Raw genomic sequence first — 16,678 nt, 5'->3', positions numbered from 1 at the left:
GCGCTACATATTGACTTGAGCCTTGTGATGTGCGAGCAACAGGACAAGCACTTTCTGTATTCAAGGCCTGAAAGCACAGCCATGGTGAGGTGATGACAACATGCTGCAATACCATGCATGTGCACCTACACATACACACACGAGCACACACACACACACACACACACACACACACACATATATATGGCAGACCTTCCGCCAACTTGGCTGTTGAGGAGCCAAATAAAGGGACTGTTCAATCAAACATCAGAGAAATCCTCTTCTTCTTCTTTATAAAGCAGATAAATAAAGCAGGCAGTCAACAGTGCTCCTGCTAACTACAGAACCATCACACACACACACACACACACACACACAGACAGACAGAGAGAGCATACACATACAGAGAGAGTGGGGAAAGACAGAAACATAAGACAAAAGACAAATCATTAAAATACATAAATATTAATTGAAGCACAAATATATACTCATCGATCTATGAAATATTACTGAGGGAAGAGAAAATATCATTGCACACATACAGAGAGAGAGAGAGAGAGAGAGAGAGATAATAAGACGCAGACAAATGACAAAAGTATTGAAACATAAATGTTAATTGCAGCACAAATTTATGCCATAAATTTATGAGAAATTACTGTGGGAAATACAATATCACATCACATACACAACACATAAAATACACAAAGACAGACAATATATAGATTAACGTCTATAAAAATACTCCAGTCATAAGCCCAAGTCTGAAATGAGACATTATCAAGATCACCTGCATGCCTATTCGTCCTGTTTTTCCACAATTATTGCTACAGCACACTTGACCTCTCTGTGGAGCAATACTGTGTTTTATTAGCATAATAATCCCAGCTCACTGAAGAGCATCAATTTAATGACTGCACTCACTTTAAAGGTGCTTCTGCCCACTTTGAGTTTTATTTATTGATTGATTTATTTATTTATATTTTGCTGTAAAACACTTTCAATAGTAGACTGCCAAAACAATTCAATGGTTTCCACGGTGACAGTCAGACTCACTGGTGCAGTTGGCTCAAACACCAGATCATCGCTACGGCAGCTGGTATCATCCTCGCTCCTGATTTATTATGAACTGATTACTGTACCGTTATCAGCAAAAACAAGTCGTATTCATCGGAAAATAATGCTGTAATTGCCGTCTGGAAAAAGGACAAGAGCTTGGTAAGAAAATCCCATGCATAAATTCAATATCACTTTGGATGCTGATAACACAAGGCAATTAATATACAGTGGAGAGCAAAAGTTTGTATACCCTTAGAACAAAAAAAAGTTATATTTATTTATTTTAACAATTTATTTAGCATGTTTCCACAGTTCCTCATTAGCACAAGTAATAAATATGGCTAAATGTTCAGTGGGGAAAAAAACTCTCTCTTTCTAGAAGATACATTAATATTCTTGTTATTTGTAAAATATTGTTGTTTTCCCATCTTTTGTCTTCATGACTTCCTCCATCCCTTTGTGATCCTTTGAGCAGCTGTTGGACCCTCAGCTATAACATTCCATTTTCCATTGACATAGCCTTGTTTATTTTATTTTCTTTCTTTTTGTTAAAAAAAGAAAAAAAGGTTGGATCTTTTTTCTTATTTCAAACAGAAACCATTGAAATTCAAAGTTTGCATTTGTATCACTCATGTCAATAAATTCTATATACATATATTTATATACAGACAGCTGCTCAGAAATGAAAGCGCAATATAAACTGGATTGGTGTCACGGGCTCACCTGACAATATCACTCCACACCACCAGAGGTCCCTAGCACCATTTCTGGGTTACATGGCTCACCTGCTGCCCATCACTTACTTATAGAGTTTACCTTATAAACTGACTTTATAAGACAATATTCTGATTAAGGTGTTTACATTAGTTGCTTTTAGAAGATTCCTTTCATGTTCAGGTTTTACATGTTATAGAACATAGATCGATTAACAGCACACATCATTATGTCCCCACGCCAAGCCGTCCGATGTTCCCTCCAGAATTTCACGTATAGACATACATTTCGTCTTCGTTATGGTACCGTATACAGTTTTGGGTGTTTCATTTTTAATTTTTACGAAAGCTTCAAGTGCAGTTAATTATTTGTCATGCTATACGTGCAAATAGACGACTACTTGAAGCCATGGGCTGCATCCCAAACGGCATACTTATCTACTATACTGCAGCTGAGATACTTGTATTTTTCTATGCGTGTACGTGTCCTGTCGCAAAATGCAGTGAAAACTCCCACACAACGTTAATAGTGAGATTAAGGTGTGTACATGTCTGTAACACACATCGATAATGCGACTAAAACAGGAGTACTCCAAACGTTTTAATTCCATTTGTGTTTACTTCGAGTACGACTTTAGTCGGATTAAGGTAATAAAAAAATTGCTGTTTACATTGCTGATTAGTTTCTTAATCAGAGTATCGCCTTAATCTGGTTAATACTGTTGTCCATATAAACGTACGGAGTGTTAATAAACACATTTTCCAGTCAATCTTTGTGAAGTTTTCCAACTGCAGTGTCTGCAATCCTGAGCTGTTTGTCATACATTTTGTGTTAGACATTCTTGTATCTCAGACAGTTTACTGTGTTTGCTGTATTTGCCCACTCCTTTGGTTACCAGTTGTTGGCGTTTTGAATCTTTACCTGGCCTGTTTCTCTGACTATTATTTGGTGTCACATTAACTCCACACTTGGACCATACACTTTCATTGTGTAATGTTTACACAGTCAGATACTGTGCCACCATAAGATTTCAGAACAGTTTCAATGCATCTCAATGCAACAGTATAATACTTAAAAAATTAAAGGGAATAAACTGGTCATATTCTTCACAACTCAAAGATCTTGATGTATAGTGCAATCCACCTCAAAAAAGAGAGGAGAGCCTGAGTTTATTTAAAGACTTTACTCAGAGCAAATAGATCAATAGCAGCCAACACTCCAACAGTGAGCAAACACTAAACTTGGAAGTCTGCATTTAGCCGTGGGGGCTCTTTCTTCTCTTCCCCTCACTCTTCTTGCAGTACTGAGGGATCTGTCAATGCTGCCTACTTGAGGTATGAGGTAAAAATAGCCTTTCATTTCAGACTGGCCCATAGCTCTGGATAACCGTCTATTTTAGACAGCACTTAAACATCAAATCAATGTTTATGTGCCTAACTGTTCTGTATTGAATCAGTGGCTCGGTTTAGGTTCATGGTTGTGGTGTTACGTATTCTTATACTGGACCTAAAAGCCACTTCAAGTGCTCAACATAAAATGTCCTAAGGGAAACTCTAAAATGTGCAGCATTGATATTTAAAGAACAATTAATTAAATCTTTGTTTGGTAGTGAAAATCCACCAGTTATTTTGGAAATTCACCTATTTTCAGCTAACACAACCTCGTTATAGTTCATGTAAAATATGATCTGTAAAGAACTTTTGATGATGACAGGGGGACATTTTAGCCTTTCCTTAACAATAATTAAATAGCAGCTAAGAACATAATATTCCCAGGTTGAATCCTCATGAATTAAATCTTCCCATTGTAAATGTTTATTACATGTCAGATCTTTAGTATCACACAGTAAACAACAACAACAACAACAACAACAACAATAATAATAATAATAATAATAATAATAATAATAATAATAATAGTAAAGTAACGAACCCAATTATATATTAAATTACTTGGGGGACTACTGGAAAGGTTCAGTGGCATATGTTTTAAATAGCATACTATATAGTTTAAAAAAGATATAAAAGGTGGATTGTCTTTTTTTTAAATAGTTACAGAACTACTGGCAGCTACAATTCTCATAAATAGCCCAAGGGATGCATTAAGCATGGAATAAAACACAAGAGGGAATACTATTTTAGGAAACTAATCAACAGTATGTCCCAAAGTGTTTTGTTCCACTTATACTGTGTGTGTGTGTGTGTGTGTGTGCATATATATATATATATTATATCTGTGATTTGCCTTGCAGTCAGCTCTGTTAGCACTACTGCTATAGAAAATTAATCAACCAATCAGAATTGAGAATTCGGCAGCACTGTGGTATTAATATAGGGCTATGAGGAATTCATAGCCCTATATTAATACCACAGTGCTGCTGAATATGGAATATATGGAAAATATCTTCCAATAGATTAAATACAGGTGACAAATAACAGCTGTGAACAATCGGAAAGATACAGAGCTCTAATAAAGAAGGCATTACCTGTAGACAGGCCACACCGATCCCTACAGCACCGATGATGAGCAGGTGGTCAGCCAGGAACTGTTCCAGCTTAGTAATACAGCCACCCTGCAAGACACAACAACACTTCAAACTTCACAGAACAGCTACAAATGCCTGGAGCGTTTGTGCTGTGCTGTTGTTGGGTGATAGCAGGTCACCTTCACACACATGCCTGATTCATTTCCTGTGCAGACCACACTACACACATTTTATAGAAGCGTGGCACCATATTTTCTTCTCAATCAGACAGAAGCTAAAGACCATGCAGGAGTGAATGCAGGAGCATTCATCAGGTAAAAACCACAAAACCTGAAATGCTTTATTAACTAAAACCGTTTGTAAACACCTTCTCCTTTGCTAAGCTCATTAGCTAGGATTCATTGGTTCATCACAGAAAGCTGACGGCACATAATTTCATATTAACCCAACATGGAAGAGCTCGAGACAGGAAATGTGTGTGTGTTTAAACTTTCCAATAGTTTAAATGGACACATCTGTTATATGCCACCTCATATACATCACACACAGTTAATGGTAAAGAGCAAGCCAATGTCCTGCAAGCTCTGGAATACAAATAAAACTGGATAAAATGCACATTTCAGATAACAAAACATATGGATCTGATAATATAAAGACACACCGGAAGTGATGAAGCAGGACAGTTTAGTTATCCACACTGTCTTTTAGCTAGCTAGTTAAAGTTACTTGGTTAGCTCATTACCATTGGTTTTAGAGCACCAGGCTAGTAAACTCACTTCGCGGACCTGTACAAACAATTTCCCTTAAAACAAAACAATGTCCTTCTTTAGCTAGCTAGCTAACTAGTGAATATAAATTATGGCTAGTCACTGATTAACAGAATAATTGCAATTTCTCCCATTAAACAATTGGCTGCTTGTTCAGTTACTTTTCTAACGCATATTATTCAGCAACAACAGTTAAACGATTTGGAAAGCGGTGTAGTCATATGAATAAGAAAAATAAGGCTGGACCCGCTGACAGGCCTTGGGAGTTTAGGGAATTCAAATATTTACTCCTTGTCATCTGACATTACAAGATTTCATCAAGTTAACAGATTTTGATGTATGACTACATCCCTCTCTTAAATCTCACCCATGGGGCTAATCAGGTTGTGGACTGATTTTGTAATGTAAATGGCTATGTACATGGCTCAGTGGGGAGTTAGCCCTAGCATTAGCACCTTCCCTTCAGACCAGAGAGACAGACTATAACGTCAATATGAGCACCTGCTAGACTTACAGCTGTAGATTCCACATCCAAACCTTCCCCAAGTGGCGTATTAAACGAATTATGAAGTTTAGCAATATTACAGCTCTACCAAACAAAGCAGCAGCTCAGCTGGATACATCTTTACCTCATTTAAAATCACTTTCTGTGGGAACGAGACCAATATTCACTTTCTAACACCCACCTCCACTTTATAGATGTTGGAAGGATGGTCTCTCTGGCCACAGCGATCAGTCACGGTCTTGCAGCAGCTGTCAGGAACCACCCTGTTTTCAGACTCCGGGGACATGACGTACACGCTGTGCTGCCAATCGAAGGAGTTGTTGCTTCCACAGCAATTAAACTGCAATGTGAAAAGACATAAGCTTTTGATTAATTCTCAATAACAGCAGCTCGAACTGTAGTACAGGTTTATATTCATGTGCTCCTTCTAATACTGTACGTTACAGTTGTACACTTGTATACTTGTATGGTGGATGCTTCACATAATCGAACACTAATAATGAAAAACAGATTAAAACGTTGTTGTTATTCATCAAAGATAAGGTATATATAATCCTTGATATACTAAAGCTTTATGTAAGGAAACCTTCATAACATTTTGGAAGGAGTCTCCAGTGTGAGTGCATTGTAATAGTCAGAAAGTTGGAAACATGACATTATCTACAAGCAGAATTTTGTTTCTGAGAAATTCCATAGATAGGGGGAAAAAATACAGAGGCTGGTGAAGGAATGAGTGTTTATAGCTGCTATAAGTGACACCAGGAACGAACTTAAATTTAACTAATATGATAGATCACCCTTTAATTAATGTAATATAATATACAATTGGTATAAAACATGTTAAAATTGCAGGGTTTTGTGATGTAAAAAATAAAAAAATCAAACCAAGATAAATCTTGTTAGACCTTTTACACATTTAAAGTGATATGGCAACCGAGAAAATTCTATCTAAAAGCAAATAGAAACACTTTAAGGACAAAAAGAAAAATAAACAAAAAACAATAACCGGGTTGCCCAAGTGTGCACACACTTTTATAACGGGGCATGTGACTGTGCTCAGAATGAACTAATTACATTAAATCTCATGTTCAAAAGTAATTATCATACAGCTGTCACCAGTGAAGTGATTCTGATTAACCCCAAATAAAGACCAGCTGTTGTGTAGGATTTTTTGGATGACATCTTTGTGTCATCTGAGTGCTATAGTCAAAGAGCTTATAAAGCATGTATGGGATCTCATTTTCAAAAGAAGTTCCTAAACACTAGATGTAACATGGAACACCGTGAAGCCCATCATCAAGGAGTGGAGAAAACAGGACACTACCAAGTGCGCTATCACCAAAAACAGAATATCCCTTCAAAACTGATGAAAGAATAAGAAGAAAATTGATCAGCGAGGCTGTCAAGAGACGTACAGCAACATCAAAGGAGCTGCAGAAATATCTGGAAAGTACTGGTCGCTCTCTACATATGACAACAATCTCGCGTGTTCTTCACATGTCTGGGCTATGGTGTAGGTTAGATGGAAGCCCTTTCATGGACAAAAAAACCCAAAACATCCAAGCCCAACTAAATCATCCCAAACCATGTTACAAAATGTGTTATGGTCTGAAGAGACCAAGGTAGAACTTTTTGGGGATGATAATATAAAGACAGCTGATCACCCAAAGAACACCATACTCATGGTGGGCTCTAGTCAAGATAGAAGGAATCATGGATAGCTACAAACACTATTCTATTTTTGGCACAATCCCTGTGGCTTCTGTTAGACAGCTGAAGACAAAGAAAAACGTCACCTTCCAGCATGAAAACGACCCAGAGCACAAATCCAAATCAATCAATGAATGGCTTCAGAAGAAGATCAAGAAGTGTTCGAATGGCCCAAAAACCTGTGGAATGACTGAAAGAGGGCTGTGCACTTATTAATTGAATAAGATCTCAGTTAACAAAAAAAATTGAAAAAACTCACAAGAGTGCAGTATTATTCCTGTTTTCCACAAATATATTATGTTTTATATTGTCATGTTCTTATTTTAACAGCTATTAGCTGAATAAGAATTTAGATATTTGTTATTAACTGTGGTCAGCCCCATGCTGACATTGATATGAACGGAAAAAAAAAAAATACACTTATCCCCAGACAAAGTTTTGAATTATCACCCTATGACCTCGTCAGGATTTCGATTTGGAGTGTCTTACGTCCTGCTGCAGTCGGTCCACTGCCTGAGTGATGCCCTCCTTCCCCGGCTGAGCGTAGTTCTCCATCATTGTCTTACTCAGGTGCTGCTTCAGCTCCTCACTCAACTGAAAGAAAGTGAGGAGAGACAAAGACAAGAATAGTTACAAATAAAGTGAGAGAAGTGAGAAAGAAATTCATACTCAAGTACAAGAGTGTGAGACATTTGAGAGGCTTTGAGGGTGTGAGATTAAGAAAAGGAGAGATGCAGTGGGTGATACAGCGATCTATAATCCTCACCAGCATACAATTATTAGTGATGCTTTACAATGTAGAAATGAAAAATGTCTATGTTGGAGATTTGCTATAACAGTTAGTAGTACTTACACCACAGTGCTGTTGTCCTCAAAATAATCTCCACATCAATAAAAATTTGTTGTTATATAGCAAAGAAAAATGTATAATTGTCAATATAGAAGGGGTCTCCAGTGTCAGAGCTTTGTAATGATTAGTAGGTTTTCCACTTGGGAGTCAGCTTTCTCTGTAACATGGCAAGCTGCATTTTTTGTTAACTTTAAGACAGAGAAAAAAAAATACAGGCTGGTGAGAGAACACTTCTTTATAACTGCAATAACATTATAACAGGAACTAACTTGTCTAAATGTTCCATAACATTAAATGTAACTAAACTGATTTTAAAAAATGTACTAGGCGTTGTTGGCATATCGGCCAACTTTCCGTTGGGCGAGATCATCTTGTCTTAAGATCTGGTGAAGTTACAGTTATGTGCGTTTTGTGTATGTCTTTGTGTGTGTGTGTGGGGTGGGGGTTGGCTCTCACCCTTTGATAATACACATATGCTAGAACTCCAGCAACAAGTTCGATCAGGAATATCACCAGCAAACACGAGAAGTACTGCAGAATGAAAAGAGCAAACAGTAAGGGCAGTAACCACATGTTACAGCAACAGTTTTATACAAACAGTACTCCTTTAGCTATCAAGGTCTGAATTATTCCAATGAATTGCAATATTTTATCAAAAGCTCAATAATGAAACTATTAGGGCTGAGCATCGTATTATATCACAAGGTCTCATTGATGCCATAATAAGACTGATGTAGGGTGAAGTATGACACACACACATAGACAGCTGCATTCAGGGTTCATGACGTTTCCTCCGAGTACCAAACATGATAAACAAACTGTAATCCTTTCGTTCTTGTGTTTCCGTGGTCTGTTCTTTTGTGTAATTTGTCCTTTGGATGACACCGTGTGTTTTCATCTGACCTAATTTAGTTTCTTTAGGCATTTTAGTGAAACGGATGATGACAGAGTAAATACTCCACCAGGTTCATGTTCATTACACCCACAACTGTCACTGATAGACTGCATGAACTTACAGTCTGGGCTAGAAAGAAATCAGCTCAATTATTGCTTCTTCATAACAGTCTGCGTATTTTTCTTATGAACACTGGTGGTGCTGTTGCACTTGGTTCGACAAAACCCCAAAATAATCTGCCTAGCGAACAGCAAAATCTATACGATGTCGCAAAAGTCTCCATATAGATGGGATTATGTTTGCCAGCATCACGTGGGTTGTGCCTTCGTCAGTGGATGTTCATGGACGTCTCCTTCTCTGTTGGTCCACAATACTTCCAATCTTGTTTAATTTGTTGATAGGTTTAGCAACAGTGTCGTGTGAGATGTGCTCGCCATGTTTCCTGTTAAAGTCCATCGCAACCTTGCGACAGCTTCCCGGTCCAGACATGAGAATGATTTCAATACGTTCTCCTTTTGTCAATAGGGGTTCTTAAAGGCTATATGAAAATAAATACATTATATATATATATATATATATATATATATATATATATATATATATATATATATATATATATATATAAACTAGGTATGAAAATTTTTGAAAGACTTTTCGATAAAAAGTGTTAAGTTCCCCAATGCATGAAGCCTTTGGGACACCCTGCATAATTATTATCACTATTTAATTTAAAAGTAATCAAACAAAATCCAGCCATGTCACCTTCAATTATAATTGTATATTTTATATTTTATTGTATATAATTGTAATATAATTATAATTTTCCCCTGACTTCTACATCAAGGTTGACAAAAAAGTTGTTTACTCAAATCTACACAAACCACACTTTTAGTGTGTCTGAGACTTATACAACTTCATGACTTGTTTGTTGCATATGTTTTTTATCACAATGTAACTGTCAGTAGAAGTCTAACATTACTAGGCACAAATGTATTCAGTAAACACTAGAGAAGCATGCCAGTACTATACATATCAAATGCTATTTACAGTGTCTTTTTAATAAAGAAATGAAAGTCAGGTACACAAAAGGTGACAAGAATATTTTTTTGTCAGATAAAGAAAAAAAAGGAATGGCAAACAAACTATTATCAATGTAAAAGCACGTGCTGGCTGCATACGGACTCAGCAGTACTATCAGTGCCTGGTCATTTACAGTCTCCTTGACTATCACCTGATTGTCTATGCACTACAAGTCCCATGCAAAATTTATGAAGCATCTTCTAGCCAGACATAAGCTTCATTTTCATCAACGCCAGCTGTGAGGCGCACCGTAAAAAAAAGCACACCCATCCATCCTGCTGCATTTTTCATTTGTGCGTAATTGAAGCGTAAACCCCGTGAAAAAATAACATCACTATATTAAAATAAATGTATTTACATAACAGTCTACAGCACCGATGCTGATAGGACACCAAAAATGGAATCGATGTTGCAATTTACGCAAGATTTGTCAACAAAATTTTCAAGATTAGTTTTCTAATAGTTCAAGTACCTGTGAAGGGTTGACGTAATTTCCACTGAAACAGGAAGTCAGTGCAGGACATATAGTGTGGCTCCACCCCCTTTGTAAATAGTCAATAGCGTTTAGCTTACCTCACAGCCGAGAGTTAGGGAGTGTCTACAAAATGACTGACGAGAGGACCGTGTAAAACACAAATACTCCAGACCATGAAGCGGTTTTTCAAAAAACGGTTTTCTCAGCTACATAATACATATGCTTTAACGCAATAATAATTTTTTTTTTTGTTTATCAAGTTCTACATATTTTCCAGGTTCCAGTTAGGAAAATGAGCGATTGCACCTTTAACTCTTCCAAGCAAGTATTTGCAGGGAACGCAATTAGACATAATTAGTCCATGCAGTGATAACAGTGATGCAGTGAGTATTTAGTACTATTTCATATTTAGTGCTATTACTAAAGCAATTGTTTGATTGGATATTTGCAATGCCTATTTTATAGTTATCATTTTCTTTAAGAGAGCTAATAATTCTGGCATCCATTAAATTCAGGAACCTGTCAACTGTATCTTCATAAACATTTTAAGCATATGTTTTAAACATAACATACAGTGCACAGCTTGTGTGCGACGAAGACTTCACATGGGCGTGATTGACAGAGTGATTGACAGAAAGGGAAAAAAAAACAAACAAACAGAACACGAACACAGGCAGCGTCGATGTCAGGAGAGCAGCTGGCGCGCACACACACACACACACACACACACACACACACACACACACACACACACACACACACACAGGTGAAGATAATTATACCAACCTGTCAGCAAGAGAGGAGGCAAAACCTTTATAGAGGCGAACTCAAGGCCAGTCATAACAGTGCGTACAGCTGCTCGCTCTCCTAGCTGTGACCAGTGTGTTTGTGTGTGTGTGTGTGTGGGTTTCAGAGTTTATGATCAGATGTAAGAAAAGGACAATAAGAGAAGTTGTTTCCTTTTAAGGTGTGTAAAGGAATAAAGGTCAGTCGCAGACTTTCAGAGGAGTAAATCAAGCTGCCAAATTAACAACGCAATCTGAACAGCACAAAAGAAAGAACATGAAGCTGGAGATAAAGCTAAAGGTGGCACATTTTCTTCCCTGAGTATCAGGCAAGACAGAGAGGGTCAGCTATAAATAGAACCACTGCAATAGCAGTCACAACCTTTCTCTCTCTTTCTCTGCTTTAGAAAATGGAGGAGAGTGGGATGTCTGTCAGCTCATTTGTCGCTCTGTCTTGCTCTGAATCAGCAGCAAGCCGTCAGATAGCGGACAGGAAGCTGGCGACTAACCAGACATGTAATTACATGATTTATCCACTTTTTTTTCCCTTTTTTTTAAAAAAAAATAACATTGCCAATCTTGTTAGTGTGGAAAATAGCTTAGCTTCTGGACATCGCCTCATCTATAGGAGGATCAGGAAAGGTGAGCGTACCGTAGAAAGTAGGCTCCTCTGCTCGCGGATGACGGCACAGCAGCCCAGGAAGCCCGTGACCATGACCAGGCCACCAGCCAGCAGGAGGATATATGCTGACACGGCGAACGTGCTGGAGGCCAGCAGGCTCAAATAATCTCCTTTATCAATCAGAGTCCAAATCCCCACCCCCATCACGACCCCTCCACCCATCTGAAAGAGGAGAGAAAGCGAGAGAGGGAAATGAGCGGTATTATAATTAGCAAGGAACAATTTGGCCTTTCCATCGAAATGCTAAATTTCATTTTATTATGCAATTTCATGCAAAAAGGAGGATACCAGAGACATCAGATTTCTTGCCTTATAGATGAGCATGAATGAGCGTTCCTAATTTATTCATAACATTGTCATTTCTGAGTCATTTCTATTACTAAATCTGAAAGCACATCAGATTTTACATTTAAGATGTCATATGTAATAATGAAACCTAACTATATAGCACTTTTCACATTACACCTGCCGCTCAATCTGTTACACAAACAAGTCAAGCTGTTGTTGATCGTATACAAAAAAAGAAAGCTTTTAGATAAGTAAAACATGTAAGGAATAAAACATTATGGGGTGTGCTCATCCTAAAGCGTTTTTCTTGTAACAGCATGCTGCTTTTTTCAAATTATACCACAGAATAATTTTTTAAACATTATAGAATGACATACCGTACTTTTAGTTACATTTATTGTTATGGAACAAGCTAGGTCCTGTTATCATTTGTGCTAGAATAGCGTTCCCTTTTGATTGACTTATCTGATTAATCGCAAAGCATTCTGCATGGTGGAGCAAAGTGCTGACACTGGAGACTCCTTCCATTCGTGCTACAGTGGATATAAAAAGTCTACACACCTTGGTTAAAATGGCAGGTTTTTGTGATGTAAAAAAAAAAAAAAAGAAAACTGGATAAAATCATGTCAGAACTTTTTCCACCCTCAATGTTAAATTATACCATATAAAAATTAAGTGAAAAACAAATCAGAAATATCTTAGAGAAAAACAGGACAAATCGAAAACGACCAATAGCCTGGCTGCATAAGTGTGCACACACCCTTTTATAACTGGGGAAGTGACTGCGCTCAGAATGAACCAATCATATTCAATCTCATGTTCAAAAGTAATTATCATAGAGCTGTCATCAATGAAACTGTTCTGATTAACTCCAAATAAAGACCAGCTGGTTCTGTAGGGTTTTCTTCATATCTTCTTGGTTTCCTCTGACTGCTGAAGCCATGGTCCGGAAAGAGCTTCCAAAGCAAGTACGGCATCTCACTGTAGAAAGGAATAGATCAGGAGAGGGGTACAAAAGAATTTCCAAAACATTAAATGTACCATCGAACACTGTAAAGGCCATCATCAACAACTGGAGAAAACGTAGCACCACAGTGACATCACCTAGAACAGGATGTCCCTCCAAAATACACAAAAGGAGAAGACAAAATCTTACGAGGGAGGCTGCCAAGAGCACCAACATTAAAGGAGCTGCAGGAATATCTGATAAGTATTGATTACTCTCTGCATGTGATGACAATCTCTCATATTCTTCACATGTCTGGGCTATGGTGTAGGGTGGCTAGATGGAAGCCCTTTCTAACAAAAAACACCCAAGCCCAAATAAATCACCCCAAACCATGTGGCAAAATGTGTTATGGTCTGATGAGACCAATATCAAAAGGGTATTAATAATTCCATAATTCCAACAGGCATGTTTGGCACGAAAAAAAAAAACACCATCCTAATGGTGAAGCATGGTGGTGGAAGCATCATGCTTTAGGGCTGCTTTTCCTCAGCCAGAACTGGGGCTTTTATCAAGGTGGACGGAATCATGAATAGCTACAAATTCCAGTCGATTTTAGTGCAAAACCTTCAGGTGTCTACTAGAAAAGGAATTTCAATTTTCAACATGATAATGACCCAAAGCATACCTCCAAATCAACAAGGGAACGGCTTAACCAAAAGAAGATCAAATGTTTTTCATCCAGAGCCCAGACCTGAATCCATCTAAAAATCCGTGTGGTGACCTGAAGTGTGCTATGCACCGGAGATGAACTTACAATCTGAAGGATCTAGAATGTTTTTGCAAGAAAGCGTTTGAAAATATTGCCAAGTCAAGATCTGATAGACTCTTACACAAATAGACAGAGTGGTGTAATAAAATCAAAAGGTGCTTCAAGAAAGTTTAGGGGTGTGCACACTTATAACTAGGTTATTGCAAGTTTTTTTTTCTTTTGCCCCCCCGAAAAAAAACAACAACAACAACAAATGATTTCGTATTGATGGTGGAAAAAGTTCTGACATGATTTATATAGTTTGAATTTTTACTTCACAAAAACTTGCAATTTTAACAGGGGTGTGTAGACTTTTTATATCTACTGTAAATAAACTCTGTCCTTATAGAAAGCTTCACTATACACTAGGAACGATTATACATATTTTTTGATAAATAACGGCATTTTTTAATGTTTTGTTAGACTTACATGATGCAAACATCTACAGTCAAAATCCTGTGTATTATTGGTTACTATAGAAATGATAACAGAACAAGCACATTCATATAAGCATGTATTTCATCTTGCAGCTGGCACTGGATAAATTAAATCAACACCTTCTGACCAGATCAGAATAGAGACTTTAACAGCAACATGGTATAAGAAATGTTATTGATGAAACCCTTGACATTCTTATAATTGACTTATGCCATTTCACTATACGCACTTTCCCTGTTCAATAAGTATGAATATACGTTTTACCCAAAATGTGTTTGGTAACTTTTTTTTAAAAATCACAAACGATTTAAAAAGCCTTATATTTGTCTGATTTTTAGTCTAGAATTTCCATTCCCATTAGGAAGGAACAATTTCTGGGCAAAAAAGGAATGCAAACAGAGGCTTGAAATGAAATGAAATAAACAAATAAATAATTGTAATAAATAATTGACACTTGTCAATATTGAAAAACATTGCAAATTTGTTTCTAAGACATTGTTAAAATTAGATGCTCAATAGAGCTGTAAAAAAAAGAAAGAAAAAAAAGAAGCAGTTTTACAATCTACAGACTGCACCTTTAAACATCAGTATAATTTGTTGTACATGCATTTCTTTTCTTTCCTACTTGACCTATCCCTTATCACCCTCATCATTCGAGGAAGTTCAAGTGAACTCTCCCACATTCCAGCCCTCCATTCCCTTTCCTTCTAAGTCCAAACAAAAGCCAAAGCAGAATCAGACACACCCTCCGGGGACTTGTGCCTGATGAGCTACCCCGCATACCACTCTGCCCACTTCACTGCACAAACCAGCTCTTTGTTTCTGACAAAAACAAAGTGTTTTCTACTTTCCTAGCCCCAGAAGAGGACCAGGGGTTAACTGATGTGAACATAATGTTATATGCTTTAAACAATAATAACAGCAGCTCTGACAGTAGTGCTGGCTGTAAGGTTTATATTAACGTGCTCAAGCTAATACGCTATCGTTACTATAGTAACAGCTCATTCACTGGGACCTGTATGGCAAACACTCACCACAATCTAAGATTACTAAAAAAAAAAAAAAAGCATGTTAAAAAAAAAAAAGTTCTTATGCAACAAAGACATATAATTGTTGATATGATGAAGCGTTCTCTAAGAAGACATTCATTTAACATTTATGAAAGTTGTCTCTAGTGTAGCGCTGTGTCATATCGCATCATCCATGATATATACCAGGACAATTCCTCCCCACGATAAGAATGTCATCCCACGATATTGACGAGATAGTTGATGACGTGTTTGCGCACCACAACGTGGGCATCACACACACACACACACACACACAGAACGAGAACAAGCATGGGGTGGGAAGGCGGCATTCCAACCCTAGTATGTAGTTTAAGAATAAAGTCAGAATCTGTGTTTACATTTCAAACTTGTACTTGATTTGAATTATCATCATGTTTATATACTGCTTTGATGTTTTGCAGCATAGTTTAAGACTTGCTAAGTTTGCACTATTTAAACAGTATATGCACTTTTACAGAAGAAAAGTATTTTTTACAACATTTCCAAACATTTTTCCTGGGGTTAGATTATGAATCCTGTAAGTATTTGAATTTGTTAATAAAATTCATATTCTATTTTTTAAGCATACTTCACTGGTATAGTTTAGTATTTGATGATGTCAGGATCAAGTCTTACTTTTTGTGGATCGATGTTTGTGTTTGCACGGCTCTCGAGACTATATGCTGAAGTGACTTGTGTTCAAAAAGAATAGTGTTGAATGTTAATATTTTCATATAAGATAAGATAAAACTTTATTGATCCCACACTGGGAAAATTCCCTCGTTACAGCAGATCAATTACACAAACAGATTAGAAAGAACACACATTAAATAGGAACAGAAAAGAAAAAAATGTTTAAAAAGAAATAAATAATTATATATGTATATAATAGGAATAGAAAAATAAGAATAGTAAAATAGTAAAAAAATAATAATAATGGTAATATGTACACTATGAACACCTCAATGTATGTACAGATGAAGATGAATATGAATATATACAGATGAGAAACACTTCGTTTATATACAGATAAGTGACAAATGGAATATTGCACTGTTCACAGTAGAGGGTGAGCAACAAATAACAAATTATAAATTTACATAGTATATAGTTCATATCGTCATTTATATCGTTGCAGCAAAAATTCACTAATATATGAAAAA

General features: G+C 36.9%; 1 protein-coding gene across 4 annotated transcripts in view; it reads right to left on the bottom strand.

Annotated features, from left to right (window-relative positions):
- Positions 1 to 16,678, bottom strand: part of tspan11 (tetraspanin 11) — a 29,428-nt gene that overhangs the window by 7,259 nt on the left and 5,491 nt on the right. For 2 of the 4 annotated variants that reach the window (XM_017494622.3, XM_017494624.3), the window contains exons 3-8: positions 11,954 to 12,145; positions 8,523 to 8,597; positions 7,706 to 7,810; positions 5,688 to 5,846; positions 4,235 to 4,321; positions 193 to 317 (exon numbers count right to left, since the gene is read on the bottom strand). In XM_017494622.3, coding sequence (XP_017350111.1) covers positions 240 to 317; positions 4,235 to 4,321; positions 5,688 to 5,846; positions 7,706 to 7,810; positions 8,523 to 8,597; positions 11,954 to 12,145 — 696 coding nt within the window. In that variant the 3' untranslated portion in view covers positions 193 to 239. The remainder of the gene's footprint in view (positions 1 to 192; positions 318 to 4,234; positions 4,322 to 5,687; positions 5,847 to 7,705; positions 7,811 to 8,522; positions 8,598 to 11,953; positions 12,146 to 16,678) is intronic. The other 2 variants (XM_017494623.3, XM_017494625.3) reach the window with 2 other exon arrangements.

The sequence above is a fragment of the Ictalurus punctatus genome, chromosome 19 (genome assembly GCF_001660625.3).
Source record: "Ictalurus punctatus breed USDA103 chromosome 19, Coco_2.0, whole genome shotgun sequence".
Lineage (NCBI taxonomy): Eukaryota > Metazoa > Chordata > Actinopteri > Siluriformes > Ictaluridae > Ictalurus > Ictalurus punctatus.
This window is presented reverse-complemented; position numbering and strand designations above follow the sequence as displayed.